The sequence below is a fragment of the Cryphonectria parasitica genome (genome assembly GCF_011745365.1).
Source record: "Cryphonectria parasitica EP155 unplaced genomic scaffold M406scaffold_1, whole genome shotgun sequence".
NCBI lineage: Eukaryota > Fungi > Ascomycota > Sordariomycetes > Diaporthales > Cryphonectriaceae > Cryphonectria > Cryphonectria parasitica.
Genome location: NW_024468909.1, coordinates 6949645 through 6965245, shown reverse-complemented (window position 1 = coordinate 6965245; position 15601 = coordinate 6949645). Strand labels below are relative to the sequence as shown.

General features: G+C 52.3%; 5 protein-coding genes across 5 annotated transcripts; all 5 read left to right on the top strand.

The window, feature by feature from the left end:
- Positions 1-508: 508 nt before the first annotated feature.
- On the top strand, positions 509-2019 carry M406DRAFT_354807 (uncharacterized protein). Its single transcript, XM_040922996.1, has 3 exons — positions 509-861; positions 1022-1471; positions 1582-2019. Exons 1-3 carry the CDS (start codon positions 618-620, stop codon positions 1809-1811), a joined length of 924 nt encoding a protein of 307 aa, XP_040782269.1. The 5' UTR covers positions 509-617; the 3' UTR covers positions 1812-2019.
- A 275-nt stretch (positions 2020-2294) lies between these two features.
- M406DRAFT_59998 (uncharacterized protein) lies at positions 2295-3026 on the top strand (the record flags this gene model as incomplete). The annotated part of the gene is made up of 2 exons (XM_040924665.1): positions 2295-2341; positions 2390-3026. The coding sequence occupies 2 exons, from the start codon at positions 2295-2297 to the stop codon at positions 3024-3026; spliced, it is 684 nt and encodes a 227-aa protein (XP_040782268.1).
- Positions 3027-3789: 763 nt separating this feature from the next.
- On the top strand, positions 3790-5846 carry M406DRAFT_354805 (FAS1 domain-containing protein). Its single transcript, XM_040922995.1, has 2 exons — positions 3790-4905; positions 4991-5846. The coding sequence occupies exons 1-2, from the start codon at positions 4201-4203 to the stop codon at positions 5705-5707; spliced, it is 1422 nt and encodes a 473-aa protein (XP_040782267.1). The 5' UTR covers positions 3790-4200; the 3' UTR covers positions 5708-5846.
- A 931-nt stretch (positions 5847-6777) lies between these two features.
- On the top strand, positions 6778-8897 carry M406DRAFT_326692 (amino acid transporter; the record flags this gene model as incomplete). The annotated part of the gene is made up of 5 exons (XM_040920120.1): positions 6778-7144; positions 7241-7323; positions 7422-8030; positions 8131-8641; positions 8875-8897. The coding sequence occupies 5 exons, from the start codon at positions 6778-6780 to the stop codon at positions 8895-8897; spliced, it is 1593 nt and encodes a 530-aa protein (XP_040782266.1).
- Positions 8898-11800: 2903 nt separating this feature from the next.
- On the top strand, positions 11801-13007 carry M406DRAFT_231203 (uncharacterized protein; the record flags this gene model as incomplete). The annotated part of the gene is made up of 4 exons (XM_040915865.1): positions 11801-11957; positions 12111-12253; positions 12324-12697; positions 12785-13007. Coding segments are annotated over 4 exons (897 nt in total), but the record flags the coding sequence as incomplete, so codon positions are not given.
- Positions 13008-15601: the final 2594 nt, after the last annotated feature.

Below are 15601 nucleotides of genomic sequence, written 5' to 3'. Positions count from 1 at the left end.
GACGGACCACTTACTGCACGCCTGCAGAAGTCACACGACTCTTAATCTACTTATCTTCTTCACTCCTTCACACCCAAGGCTGAGACATGGCCGTCTAGCTGTACTATCTCAAGTAATTTGCGTCTCAATTTGATATGGTTCTGACATCTTTTGATCACTAATCATGGCAGCACCCACCACGATGAGTTCACCTAAGCATGTCCCTGTCCCGAGTGCTACGTACCTCATGAACCCAGGTTCCAGATACAGAAGTCAATGCTGGGAGCAGATGATACTGATGAGTATGATTAACAAACCATCCATCCGAGCTGAGCCATCTTCTAGGCGGTTTTCACTCGGTGGGTTCATGAATATCTATTTGTCAAGAGCTCCATACCGCGGCTAGGTACGGCGCTCAGCAGGAGACCATTGCGCACCGATGTTCGTGCCGGTTTCCAAAGCCGGAGTCATGTTGATTTTCTCTGCATTTCTTCTTCGGAACTCTCAGTGCTTGACATGGCCTGCTCTTCTCACATCCATCCCCTCTTTCTTGTGTAGATAGAATCTGTACTTTACTGTACGGCCATTCTCAAGTTTTCCTCTTGCTCTTTTTTTGCAAACCCCCACGTTCAGCAATCATGGACAATAAGAGCAACGACGCAGAGCGCCTCCGATCGAGGAAGCCCGTCCCTACGCCGGTGCCGGCATATCTGCCCTCCGCAGGCTCGCCCTTGACCGTGGATGAGGTTCTCTACAACAGCGTGCAAAAGGCCCCTCGAGAGCTCATCGAGACATTTACGCTCCCGATCCGGTCAGGCAGGGCGTGGAAAGCTCCAGCCGGATCCATTATCAGAATCAGCACGCCCGAGGGTGCGCAGGTTGGTGAGTAAAGACCCAGATTACCAGAAGTCTACCTTGTATCGGCAGAATGATGAGGAGGAGGAGGAAGAAAAAGAAGGAAAGCATTATTGAGATGCCGCTGGCCGGAAAGGAGAGTGGAAAATAAAGACATCAACTCACACTGACCACCCACAACAACAAGGGGACCTCAACATCTGGAACGCCCACAACCCTCGCGAGCGCTTCTGGGCCAGCCGCACCAGACAGCTCCACGCCGCCCACGTCACAACCCACGACCGTCTCTGGTCCTGCCTGCCCTACGTGCGGCCCCTGGTGACCATCCTCGCCGACAGCCTCGCCTGGTACGGCGAAGACGAGCACGGCGGGCGCGTGCACGACCTGCTCGGCACCCGCTGCGACCCGTACATCAACACCGTCCTGTCCGGCCAGACGTACGACTTCCACTGCCACTCGAACCTGACGCGGGCCGTGCTGCCGTTTGGCCTGTGCGAGTCGGATGTGCATGATGTGCTTAATGTGTTTCAGGTGACCGGCTTGGACAAGAAGGGGCGGTACTTTATGAGCCCTTGTCCTGCGGAGAAAGGAGACTTTATTGAATTCCTGGCTGAGCAAGACGTTCTTATGGCGCTGAGTATGTTGTCCACTTACGGTGTTGTCCCTTTTATTCTCCCTGTCTTGTGCGGGTGGAGATCATCTTTAGACTCTGTGGGCTGACCGTGTGCTTACCAAAACAACCAAAAGGCACCTGTCCTGGCGGAGATTTGTCGCTGTGGGGTTTCGGGAGCGACAGCGAGAAGGAGATGATCAAGTGCTGCCGGCCGCTCAAGGTCGAGGTCTTCCGGCTGGCTGATGGGGAGATGCTGGCCAGGGGAGGATGGAAGCCAGCTGAGGTCTCCAAGTACCAGGATGCACATGGCATGAAGATACCAGTGGGTGAGTACGAGGCTGTCGCTGGGACCAAGAAGCAATGAGCTGGGTGGACTAAAATTGGGGGGGGGGGGGGGACAGGAGAAGAGGTTGAGAGTACGTTTAGTCCGCCGAAGAGAACGGGAAGTGGCACGGAGACACTCTGTAAGTCCCAAGGAAGGCAGGAAACAAGATTCAAACTGTTTCGCCTATTTTACGGAACTACACCTCTCTTATTTATAAGATATCGCAATAGATGAACATTGGATGAAGAAAGGGCTGGAATGAAAGTAGTGACACGGATTGGTCAGGGTTTGCTCTAGGGTTACAGCATCGCGCCTACCGAGCAGAATTCAATTGCTGCCCGTGAAATCACAAATGCGAGCTCGGCGCGTCAAAGCTTTCCCTTATACTCACAGCTCATCCGATTCACCCACGACTTCTTTTTGCAAGGAGATTACTCCCACAAATACAAAAAGTGGCTCAACATCACAAGATCCCACACAGAAACAATCAATTTGTGAGAATTGTGGGCAACAGCTCACGGGATGTCCAGCACCAGTCAAGCCCCGGGTCAATCCCAAATCCAGTCAACGTCCAACGACGACAAGGCAACGATATCAATGCAAAACCTGACTGACAGAGTGGAGAAATATGTTGAGGTCTACATGTCCCGATACGACGCGTCGCACGACTACAAGCACATCCAGAGGGTCCTGAACCTGGCGAGGCTCATCCTGAAAGAAGAGCAGAGCGCCAAACCCGCACAGAACCAAGCAGGCATGAGGAGGATCCAATACGACGACAACCTCGTCACCCTCGGCGCCCTCCTCCACGACGTGGGCGACAAGAAGTACCTACAGCCCGGCCAAGACCCCACCACTCTGGTCCGTGACGAGCTCCTGGCAATGGGCGCGGCCGCAGACCTGGCAGACCGCGTGCAGGACCTCGTGCTGCACGTGTCTTTTTCCACCGAGAAGAAGGACCCTCAGAAGATCCTGGACAAGATCGCCGCGATCCCGGAGCTGGCCATCGTGCAAGATGCGGACCGGCTGGACGCCATCGGGGCTGTGGGCATTGCGAGGTGCTTTGCCTACACGGGGGCCAAGGGGAGGGACGACGGGCTGGACGGGGCTATTGAGCACTTTGTTGAGAAGTTGGAGCTCTTGGAGGGGATGATGAAGACGGATACGGGAAGGAGGCTTGCGAGGGAGCGGACAGAGAGGCTCAAGGTGTTCAGGGGATGGTGGGAGAGCGAGAATGAGGGGTCATTCTTATGATTAGCACGTAGATGGCACCTAGGGATATTGATTATTACTTTTGTACCTTTATGCTAGACCCAAGGATTGGAAGAGATTGGGAAATAAATATAGATACCAAAGGACGAATACTACGAGGATATTCTGGTGGATCTTTCATGAAATGGCTGATTCTAAGGATAGCCATATTGTACACAATTCCTAAGAACACGATGCCGACTTTCGGTTTCGGAGAGACGCAAGACAATAACCCATAATTATACAATTGAATTGAAAGTTTCATTACAGAAGGGCGCGTATTAATGCAGCACTGGAGACAGGTACAAATAATCTTGGGATTATCATTGCAATTATTCTTCAAAAGTTTCATTCAAGTTGAGATACGCAAGTAATATCGAGAATACAAATACCTATCAACTCATAGTTGAACATATGATTACTACCCAGGCAGCCAGAGAGATTTGCAAATTACGCGTATAAAGATAAACAGGCGTCAGCCAACCCATGCAATGCTGACAGGCAAACCTTGATGGAGGGATGTGAGCTCTCTAACGCCATCAGTATCAAAAACGCATCAAAGGATGTTGGGACAAGACCTCGGGGCCGGGCTATTCATCACCCCGAGGAGCAGGTGGCGGCTGTTAGCCTGAGCTGTGCAGTCCAATCGCGCGGCCCGACAAGGTGAAACGAATCGATGGCTCACGAAAGCTTGAGAGTGATGCCATCATCGCTGTCGTAAGTCTCAATTATCTTGCCGCAGACATAGGCATGATGGTAGACCACTGAAAGGACGGCCCACCGCATGCACCCCATTTTTGAATTCTCAAGTTCCTTGCTATGTCTCCGAGCGTCGAGGTCGCATTGATATCAACACATCCATAAAATCCATTAAACACTTGATTGCGGAAAGAGCCAAGCAATAAAGAACAAACATTCATCCTTCCCGGAACGTACGGCTGCAACTGCCCCTGACGTCACGTCACACTGTACACGTCAGACCACTCTTGCACCTCTTTAAGTACTTACTCAAGTACTTATGCAGACAGTGAAACTGATTGACACACGATTGGGTTTACATTGCGACTCGACTCTCACAGGGGAGTCTTGAAGCTACATACACCTTTGTTTGTCTCTGCTGAACAGAGAATCTCTGCAGGTCATCCAGCAGACCGACCGACCAACTGACCAAAAAACAATGAAGACCGCTACGTTGTTACCGTTCGCCGCTCTGGCCAGCGGCTTCGTCGTCCCCGACGCTCAAGTATTTGCCCAGCTTCCTGTCCATGAGGAGCAGTCTCACGACGACGTCTCCTGGCTGGACTGGCTGTCATCGGCAGATGCAGTCACCTCGTCCATCCACGATGTGGTGGACACATGGTCCACCGGTGTCGAGGATGCCGTGAACGATATCAAGGGCCGCCTGGAGACTGAATTCGAATCCCTTTTCGATGAGGAAGAGGAGTATAGCCTCGATGCCATGATGGATAGACCTCACCACGGCGGGCACAGGCACAAGCACAAGCCCAACGAGACCATCTACCAGCTCATCAGCAAGAGCAAGTACACGACCAAGTTCAAGGCGCTGGTTGACGACTACGAGGACATTGTCGAGATCCTCAACAGCACCTCGGCAAACTACACCCTTTTCGTCCCCATCGACAAGGCCTTTGAGCACATCCCCGAGGACCACAAGCCCTCCAAGGACTTTGTCGAGGCGGTGCTCAAGTACCATATCGGGCTGGGCCTGTATCCAGCGGGTCGGGTACTGGTCACGCACACCCTGCCGACTGCTCTGGAGGAGCCCCTGCTTGGAGACAAGCCCCAGAGGCTGAGGACGAGCGTCGGCATCTTGTCTGGTATCCGGGTGAACTTCTACAGCAAGGTTGTCGGTTTGAACCTTGTACGTATCTGTCTCTGAAAACTACTTGTTATTCCCCTTCTAAGATGAACATGCCTGCTAATAAGGATGGGGAAAAATTCAACAGCCGGCTACGAATGGAGTCATCCACGCAGTCAAGAGTATTCTGGTCCCTCCACCCAATGTCGGCCGGGCGCTCACGCTGTTCCCCTCAAGATTCTCGACCCTTCTCCTGGCATTTGAGAAGACCAACTTCACTAGCTACATCCACGGCATCAAGTTGACCGGCAGCACTGTCTTCGCGCCCGACAACGGCGCCTTCGCCAAGCTCGGCCCGGCCGCCAATGCCTTCCTGTTCAACACGCACAAAGGCCTCGGATATCTCAAGGCGTTGCTCAAGTACCACGTCGTCCCCAACGAGATTGTTTACTCAGACGCGTACTATTCGAGCTCAGACAGTGGCGGCGACGACGACGACGACGACAGCGACGAGGAGGCCGGCGCGCGCCAGGACGTCGGCCGTGGTCACACCCACCTTGACGTCCCGACGTTGCTGGGCGACAAGAATATTGCTATCGATGTAGCCCGGCTTGGTGGCTTTATCCGGGTCAAGGTGAATGGGTATATCCCGATCGCTACGCAGGATGTAATTGCGAAGAACGGTGCGATTCACCTGCCTGCCCGTGTCCTCATCCCGCCTCATAAGCATGGGAGGCACCATGCAGAGGAGATGGACGAGGAAATTAGTGTTGAAGAGCTTATGGAGAGGCTGGCTGATTACGTTGACGACGAGTCTGCCAATGGTGAGAATCAGAATAAGGCGGCAGTTGAGCTGGAACTTTGAAAAATCCTGCAGGGGAGGAAGAGCGAGGACAATCGACAGCAGAGGAGAGATGAATGAGAGGGAATGGGATACAGGGTCCTGGTAGTGGAGTAAGAAATAAAGTACGGTTTGCTGTCAAATGCATATATATTAGGAAGAGTGGGTTTGATCTCACAGCCGAGACTAAGAGCTTGTGTGAGTACTTGAAGTGGCCTATGACAATGTCAAAAGTCGTACTTATATCGCATTCTTTCCGAGTCGACCTCACATATCACTGTGTGCCGTTAAATGGGACAACAACCAAAAGAAAAGGATGAGGGAAAGAAGGCCACTGTTATAAATCATGAACCAACATTTATTTGCACGTACGACCATACCTAGCGGAGAACTTGGGATCCCGTCTGCTCTCCCCTAAATAAGCCGCTAAGGGCTGGATTAGTAGTCAAGTGGGTGACCATTGGCGAATACCCAGTGTTGTACGTGTTTTTTCTTTCTTTTTGTCCTCTTTTTGTCCTCTTTTTTTTTTTTTTTTTTTTTTTTTTTTTTTTTTTTTGGTCTCTGTGTTATTTCTCTCTATTTCTCTTTTTCCTTTTCATTTGTTTGTTATTTGGTCCTCTCTCTTCATCTTCCTGTTATCTTCTCATTTGAGCTCTGTCGTGAGCAGAAGGAGACACGTTGGAGCTATTGTGCAATGCACATGGTGAAGTTGCATGGGGTACACATTCCCAGGTCATGTTACGGCTTGCAGATGATGTATTGAAATGCATTGTAAAACTCAAATATAACAACAATACAAGAACTTGGCTCACCATCTATATTCTAATAGCAAAGATAGACTCAAATGAAGTTGAATTATCTCGAGGGCACCTGAGACGACCCACGGGCCGGAGGAGCGGGATTCCTGGAACGTGGAGCCCTGCAGCCCTGGACCGCGGCCTCAGCGAGAGAGACTGATGAAAATAAAATCTCTCTCTCGTCATGAAAAGATGGCACGGTAGCTTTGACACACAACACAACTTCACAAGCCACCACGCCGCCCTGCGAGCCATCGAGCCAGGTTCTTTTCTTTTTCTCCTTTCCTCTCCCACAAAATGGCGTCGAGCCTGGCGTCAACAGACCCATCATCCACGCCCCTCTTGAGCGATGTAGCAGGAGGCAGAGACGCGCACTACGGCACAGGCCCAGAACCCCCTGCCGACGCCGCGCCGACCGACCGGAGCACCACCACCACCACCACCACCACCACCACCCCCTTCGCGCGGAATCTAGGTGCGCTGGATGCATTCGCCATCATCATCTCCATCGTCATTGGCAGCGGCATCTTCACATCCCCTGGGTCCATCGACACCAATGTGCCGTCGCCTGGAGTGGCGCTGGTTGTTTGGCTGGTGGGCGGGATCCTGGCCTGGACGGGAGCGAGCACGATGACGGAGCTTGGGACGGCGATTCCTGGTGAGGGTATGTTACTGTCCTGGAAGAGAGAGAGAGTGTGTGTGTGAGGAGTATGTATGTGTGTATGATGTTGGCATTCTAATCTCTCTCTATCCCCTACAGGAGGTGTACAACCTTACTTAAAGTATATATACGGTGACGTCTGGGGTCACTTGGCTGCGTGGACTTGGGTCGTCGCCATCATGGTATGTACATATCTTATGTGTATATACACACAACCTTGAAACAAGGACAACATCTCTCCCTTTTTTCTTCACACATACTCACACAATCATCATCACAGCCTGCAACCCTGGCCATCCTGAGCATCGTCTTCGTCGAGAGCATCTTCTCCGCCGCCGGCGTCACAGACCAGGCCGCCAGCCTCTCGCACAAGCTCCTGTCCGTCCTGATCATGGCCGTCATGAACCTGGCCAACTCCATCAGCACCCGAGCCAGCACCCGGCTCAACAACTTCTTCGTCGGCACCAAGTTCCTGAGCATCTTCGGTGTCGTCCTGGCCGGCATCGTGGTCCTCTTCCTCCACCTCGCCCACCCGGATGACAACAACAGCGTAGGTGGTGGCGACTGGCACAAGAGGAACTGGTTTGCGGACCGCGACACCGTCATCACGCCGGGCGACAAAGGCGGCCTCGTCATCCACTGGCAGGACGTCAGCACCTGGGAACTGCTGGGCCACCTCTCGGCGGCGCTGTACGGGGCGCTCTGGGCGTATTCTGGCTGGGAGAAGGGCATCTACGTCTCTGCCGAGCTGTCCAACCCCGTCAAGCAGCTGCCTCTTGCCATCAACACCGCCATACCGACGATTGTGTTGTGTTTTCTCGCCGCGAATGCGGCGTATTACATCCTGCTGCCGTGGGATGTGGTGTCCACCACAGACAGCGTTGCCGTGGTACGTCTTGAACTAAGCCTGCAAGAATAACTCTAATATACAAGTATATGTATACACAAGGATCTTTCAAACATGTTTGCTGACAAGGAGAATACTGCAGACGGCCATCGCTCGTCTCCTCGGTCGCGGGTTCGGCATTGTCGCCGCTGTTCTGATCTGCCTCGTCGTCGCCGGCTCTCTTTTAGGCAACTCGTTCGTTGCGGGCCGGATGGCAGTCGCAGCAGCCAACGCAAACTGGCTCCCCAGCCTCTTCGCCGCCGTGGGGAAGATAGGCCCAGCAGGATCGACCGAGCAGGAGGAGGAGGCTCAGGACCACACAGACAAGTCAGGCTCCGACGCCCCTCTCAACGCCATCCTCCTCAACACCCTCCTCTCCGCCCTCTTCATCTTTCTCGGCGACTTCCGCTCCCTCGTCACCTTCAACGGGCTGGGCGAGTACACCTTCTTCTTCCTCACCGTCCTGGGCGCCGTGGTCCTCAGGTTCCGCGAGCCCCAGCTCCGCCGCCCTTACAAGCCGCTGCTGCTCGTCCCTGTGGTTTTCACTCTGGTCAGCGGCTTCGTCTTGGTGCGGGGGGCTGTCTTTGCGCCTGCGCAGGCCCTGGTTCTTCTTGGTGTGTGGGTGTTGGGGTATCTCTTCTTTCTGCTGTGGCATAGGAATCCAGAGCGGGAATAGAAAGAAAAGAGAGAGAGGGCCTGTTGTACAAAGCACACGGTGGCGAGCTGCCCCAGTGTCGACACGATTAGAGTGCAGCATCAGTCCACACGAGGTCTAGAGAGGAAGGAATGGATGTGCCATCACCACGCAGTGAATAATCTACCCAAACTGTCCTTCCTTTGCGTCCAGTTTGCGAGCCCGGCCGTGGCTGACTTGAGAAGGTGGTAATGGAAGGCATTCATGTTATTCCCTGATAGGGCCGGGCTGCTGGCTCACAGCAACGACAGATGGGCGGATGATATGGAAAACTCGACAGTCTCTGGGTGAATTTCCTGAAACAGCTGCGATCGACTTTTTTTCTTTCTTGATGCTGGGTGTGCGCGCTTGAAAACAAAAAAGAGATGAGTTATGACATCTCATCATGCAGAAGATGCAGCCACAGCTTTTTTCCGAACAAGAAGACGTCGATCAGCGGACAGTTTCCTCCAGCCCAGTGTGGGCCTCACAGGCAGGTACAACATAAGACGCGTATGTGCTGTGAATCAATTCTCCTGTGGCAATAGTATCGTCAATATCCCAAAACCCCAAGTGGATCACTCATTGCAGACACACCGGAACTCGCAAACTCAGAAGCCTCCGATCTCGCCTCCGCCTCTCGTGACCAGTCGCGCTCTTTTCCCCAAACATCTTTCAGGAAGTGAAGAAAACGAACCCCACCCCGAGACGGGCCAGCACGCGGCTGTACCATAGTACGTACGATGGTATTTCCACACACACACACACACACAGAGAGAGAGAGAGAGAGAGAGAGAGAGAGAGAGAGAGAGAGAGAGGAGACACATACGAGCAGGTGCACCCGGCCGACGCCCAGAAAAGGCCTTGCCACCCCGCCTACAGTACCATCCAAGATAGACGGCTGGGGACGTTCTAATCCACTTTTTGCCTTGGGGCCCGCCCGGGCTGGTTGGCTGGGCCTGCAAGTGACGGCGGCTCGGCGCTATCAATATTGAAACCGTAGTATTCCTCTACAAAATGGGAGGGAGGCAGAGAGACTTATGCGCGCGCGCGCGCGACCACTTGTGTGCAAAGAGGAGATTGAGAGAGATAGAAAGAGAGAGAGAGAGAGACAGCGAGAGAGACTGACTGACTAATTGACGGCGGTACCATACCTCCGGTTCTCCAGCCAAACAGTTGCAGCACACCGCTCGCTTATGAACCTGCTCTCTGGTGTTACAAGACCCACTTGCAGTGCTTCTTTATCGTATAATACCTCATCACAACACCCAGTGCCCACTGAACTGCTGACTCAAAAGCGGGAGGAGGATCACGGTTACATGCCGAATCGTCTTCAATGTCTACCTCTTCTATGTTTAGGACGATCTGCAAAAAAAAAAAAAAAAAAAAAAAAAGGTAGGGGAGGGAGGGTTACACTTCTGGATCTTTCGAATGTGAGAGAAGAGGGAGGAGGAGAATAATTTCCAGTCCCACCACCACCAGCAGCATGAGAGTAAAAGATTCATACTAACTGATTGAGTGTGTCGCCGCATTGCCACCATTACAGGACACCTGCGTGTTGCGTGTGGTGTTTGATGTGGTTGGGTCACGGTCACCACATTGTCCCCTTTCATCGAATTCTCCCGAGCTGCCCGTGTATGGTATCGTGACTCTTGATTGGTGTCGACCTCGAATCTGTGTATGAATTAACGAATCTAGTTAGCATATCTACCGCACCTAACTGACTGCATGATCGACCTCGCAGGCGACCGTTGTGTGTGGTGTGCTCCGGCCCCGCGATCGACCTTACATGCCGAAAGTAGCCCCAGGGGCAAGTCTTGGCCGCAATAGTGCTAGTGGTAACTTCCGCTATTGCAAAGGAGAAAGAATGGAGTGAGTGTGAGTGGGATGGTGGGTGGATGAGTGGGTGGATGAGTGGGTGTTGAAGAGGAAGAGGAGGAGGAGGGACAGTTTGGGGTGAGTGAGTACGTAGGCGCTTTTGGTGCTGGGGTTTTGATATCGGCGTTGTCTTTATCAAGAAGCCGACTTTACCTTCCCTTTTTGTGGAGGCACACGGTAGATAATGGCCAGGCGTGTCCAGATTCATGAATTCAAGGGTCTGGAGGGGGGCCACGGTTTATTATACCCGGCAACTTTTCATATCATTATTTATTGTGCTGAGAGAGGGTCGATGATGATCCAGAAAATCCATGTCATGTTAAGTAATCATATACATTTCCCCCAACAACACAATCTCGTCCTCTGTCTCTGTCAAACTTTATGGTTCAGTATGCAAGCGATGATCTGATGTGTCCACCCTAAACCCCAACCCATCTCAACTAAATCTGCAGGTTTTCGGCTACCGAAAGAGGATGCTCAAAGGTATTGGTTGAAGGAGGGGTAGCGCGGCGTCACACAGTAAAAGAATATCTTGCTCGCGTATGCAAGTCATTGCCCATCCTGCCAAAACGGGGGCTGGGCCGAAGGGTAATTAGGTGGTGGCTCCCCTTACCCCCCCGTGGGGGTATGTCTCCTGTCACGATTGACACCTGCAGAGCCCATGGCCGAGGCATGTTACGACTTGCTATTCTTCCAAGTAGCCTCAACATATTAGAGAGAGTTTGTATGCATATGTGTGTTATATGTGTGCTCACATTACCGTCATATACGTATCTCCTCGCATTTACCATCGGGGCTCGTTCGAACTACTTTCCCTTCCCCTGGTTGTAACCCCCCCCCCCACCCCGCCACCCCCCCCCATTATAGAGTGCCGCTCACAAAGATGTACAAAATCGCGGCCAGAGCTCTCGTTCCTTGTCTGTCCTTGAATACTTTGACGTCTCTCCTGTCGATGAAGCCTTGACACCTGGGATCTTCAGGATCGCAAGGTGTCCTGGTGGAGAGGCTCAAAACAACTTCCTTCTCTCTCTATTCCTCCATCTCTCCCTCGCTCTCTCTTACCCCTTCCTTCCTCTCGCCTACTCACTCACATACACACACACACACACACACACACACACACACACACACACACACACACACAAACACACATACTTCTCTCTCAATCACCCTTTCCCCTTCGACGACTGCTGGGGGGGAGAAGAGAGTCAAGATGTTGCGGATACCACTGGTCAAGACGGGCCAGATCGCCCTGCTGGTCTGCTCGGTCGTGTTTGCCATCATACCAACCATTGCTGTTATTTTGAGGTTGGCAGCACGGAGGATCGCGAACCGGAAGCTGGACGCGGCAGACTACCTGATCCTATTCGCATGGGTATGTGACCTCACCAAATTTAGATGATCCATCAATGGATGGTAGCTAATTGTTTTCCATGTGCACAGCTTATGACTGTTGGTATGGCCACAACAGGTATATTAGGTCAGTGATCAATGAGTTTGAGAGAGAGAGAGAGAGAGAGAGAGAGAGAGAGCGAGGATGTATTCCATGGCCTGTTCGGATGTAACGAGGCTGACGTGCATTGTTATTACAGAAACATTATATGGCGGCTTCGGGTGGCACCGATTAGACGTCGTCGCCGCATTTGGCGAACAAGTCATTGTCAATTATCACATTGTGAGTTGAGTAGAAATACTTGCATGTTGTATATCACAAAACACAACCGCTGACTGCCCACATTCTCTAGATCAGCATGCCTCTCGAGATCTTCTGGACCCTCAGCATCAGCGTCTCCAAAATGTCCCTCCTCCTCCTCTACGTCAAGGTCTTTCCCCTCTCCCGCCTCACCGTGGCCTCCAAAATCACCTGCGCCTTTGTCGGCCTCCTCGCCCTCTCGGCCGTTCTGTGCACCCTCCTCATCTGCCAGCCGATCCAGCACAACTGGTACCTGGACATACCGGGCCACTGCGGCAGCCAGAAGGCCGTCTTTGGCATCTACGGTGTGCTGAATCTTGTGACTGACCTGATGGTCCTGGCCCTGCCCATTCCCAGCCTGACCGGGCTGAAACTGCCTTTTCTCCGGAAGGCCGGGCTGGTGGCGACTTTTGCTGTGGGATTCTTGTAAGTCAGGCTGTTTTCACTGTTCCTACGTTTATTGGAAACACCTTGGCTTTGTGATATCAGTTTTGCTAACAAGCCTCCTATCAGAACCTGTATCGCCTCGGTCGTCCGCCTCGCCTTTCTCACCACAATGGACTACGAGGACATCACCTACAGCGGCGTCCCCTTCATCCTCATGTCCGTGGTCGAGCCCTCCCTGGCAGTCACCCTCGCCTGCGTGCCGCTGCTCCGCCCGCTCCTGGGCAAAGGCACCAGCCGCTACTCCTCCACCGGAACCCGCGAGAACATCGCCCCGCTGTCCCCGCAGGCCGGCGTCTACAACAACACGAGCGAGTCCACGACCGTGGGGCGCAGTTCGCGGCGGAAGCGCGGGCGGTCGTCGGCCATTGCCGTGCCGCCGACGGTGCTGCAGTACCACTACGAGATGGGCCTGTGCTCCAAGGACGACATGCCGATTGATATCCAGGAGCTGATCGCCACGACGTACAATGATTATCAGTACCAGGCGGAGGTTTCGGGCGGTGGGAATCGTGACTCGGACGAGAGCACCAAGGAAGGCAATCCCAATTCGGACATGGCCATATCGCCGGTCGAGGGCGGAGGTGGTGATGGTGGAGGTGGTAGAGGAGGAGGAGGAGCAGCGGGTGTTGGTGGTGGCAATGGCAATATCGTGGTGAAGCAGGAGTGGAGTGTCTCGAACGAGGTCAAATTTGAGGTGTAACGACGACGACGATGACGACTAAGAGGAGGAGGATGTTTAGGTCATCATGAGGGTTCATCTGTTCTGTTGGCAGCCATGCATTTGTGAGGAAGGCCGGCGGTTATTTTGTCTTCTTTTTGTTCACATGTTGGGATCTGGCGTACATCCACGGGCGGCTTGTTGTCATATTTAACGATACCCAGTTTTCTTCCAAAAATTGAAGCAAACAAGCGTGACGAATCTTGTATTTTCCATTTTGATTTGTGAAGTTTCATTATTGTTATTCCCCCCTCCTGGTTATTCTGTTTCTGGTCTTGAGAATATGGATTTGAGATGTCTACCTGATCCGCTGTAATATCCGACTTGACCCGAATGTCCCAGCACAGCCTGCAGATGAATTATGGGCTTGAATGGCAAATTCCGAGAGAGCCGTATACACATACACAGGTTCCTGCATCGGAAATGCACAAGAAATGGTGATGTGCAGAGAGATAGCCGGCTTCACCCATCCACAGACAGACAGATGGACCCACAACAGGAACATCAACATCAATCATTCGGGAAGCATGAAAGAAAAAGAGGGCCCTTGCCAACATCTGCTGCTCCGTTGACATCGAAAACGGCTTAATTACCTCCTGGAACGCCAGTATGAATGAAAGACTTATCGCACCGCGTAAGCGTCCAGTCCTAGATAAGTAATCGTGTGGTATCACTGGGACAGTTTAAGGAAAACCACCCCTCCCCCCTCCATCGGCTCCCGACAACCGTGACCCCCCACAACTGAAGAGGGCACCGGATTGCGGGTCAAGTCGGGGTTAGGAAGAACAAGACGCGGGTCGGTCTGCGAGTTGAGTATCGCCTGCAGGTCAACCCGCATGAATGGGTTGAACACAAAGACAATGGGGGGGTGGTAATGCAGGGACGGGACTGCATACTCGAGACGGCAGTCGAGCGCCATGTTGCCACCTCTGTCAGAACCTCAACGGAGAGTCGGGGACTAGCTAAAGTCGTACGGTAGAAAGAGGTGAGAAAAGAGGGGCCGAGGGTCCCGTTCAGATCATCTGACCACCACAGCATGAATGTACTAGGGACACTAGACATGCCCGTATCATGAAGGTCGGAAAGCGCCCTCATTTCATGGTCACGGATGCTGCTGATGCAGTCTTCAGGGGCTGCTACACTTGGATGGTAGTGTTTGAGCAGTCACATTGGTGGAGCAGAAAGGATAATACGGCCGTGAAAGCCGAATGTATGTAAGGTTATCAAGGAAGACTAGAAGCTACACATGATGGAGGGTCAACCATAACATATAAGATCAGGTACGAGTGAATGCAGACTCAACTTATCTCGGAATCATAAAAATGATTTATATAGCAAGATGAACAATAGTCTGAGGGTCAACATGAGCCACCTTCTACATCAGTCCAAGATACGGATATTACAATGATAGAGAGGGAGAACGAGGGGGGGAAAGTGGAAGGCAATATTATACTTCGGTCCATCTCTTGTGTCACTTGAATGTTGGCTCAAAGTTAGAACATTTGCATGGAGAATAACTAACAATGTCAATGATATCATCTTCCTCTTTCATTTTTTTTAATATTTTTCAAAAGAAAAGAAGAAGAAGAAGAAGAAGAACGGAGTGGAAAGGAAAGGATAGGAAGCGAAAGGAAGGGGGAAGAGAGAGAGGTCTCTTCGGCCCCGGCGGGCGGGGCCAAGGCGGCGGCGGCCGGAGCAGGCCGGAGCGTCCTCCATCTCGGTATCCTGGCCCTTCGTCTTCTAGACGATGATAATCAGCGCCGTTTCGAGAATAGACACACTATTAGCACTTGTACAATGGGTCGAGTCAGAATAACTCACCTTGCCGCGCTTCTCCTTTTTTTTTACGTCCCCCCCCCCCTCCTTTCCCTCTTGCACAGGCTAGGAATGGGTCATCCGTGTAGAACATCGCAAGCGGAAATCTTACATGAAAAAATAGCAACCGAGGAAGAGCTTTCGTAAGGCTAAGAAGTGATATACCTTCGCGATGTCGTTGTTGAGGAATAAAACAAAGATCAAGGTAACAAAAGGCAGCAGAGCCTGGGATCCAAGGAAGGGTTAATTGACCTACCGGAATACATGCCTTGTTCAAGCGCAAACTGGCAGGATTCATATCATCGTAAATCATTTCTGGCATTTTTCACTAGCCTCACTGCATGATACTT

Bases quoted from the DNA above. Each gene is read 5' to 3' on its own strand.
- M406DRAFT_354805 (XM_040922995.1), top strand. From the start codon at position 4,201: ATGAAGACCGCTACGTTGTTACCGTTCGCCGCTCTGGCCAGCGGCTTC. The intron at 4,906-4,990 runs GTACGTATCTGT...AAAATTCAACAG, and splicing joins AGGTTGTCGGTTTGAACCTT to CCGGCTACGAATGGAGTCAT.
- M406DRAFT_354807 (XM_040922996.1), top strand. From the start codon at position 618: ATGGACAATAAGAGCAACGACGCAGAGCGCCTCCGATCGAGGAAGCCC. The intron at 862-1,021 runs GTGAGTAAAGAC...CACAACAACAAG, and splicing joins GCCCGAGGGTGCGCAGGTTG to GGGACCTCAACATCTGGAAC. The intron at 1,472-1,581 runs GTATGTTGTCCA...AACAACCAAAAG, and splicing joins AGACGTTCTTATGGCGCTGA to GCACCTGTCCTGGCGGAGAT.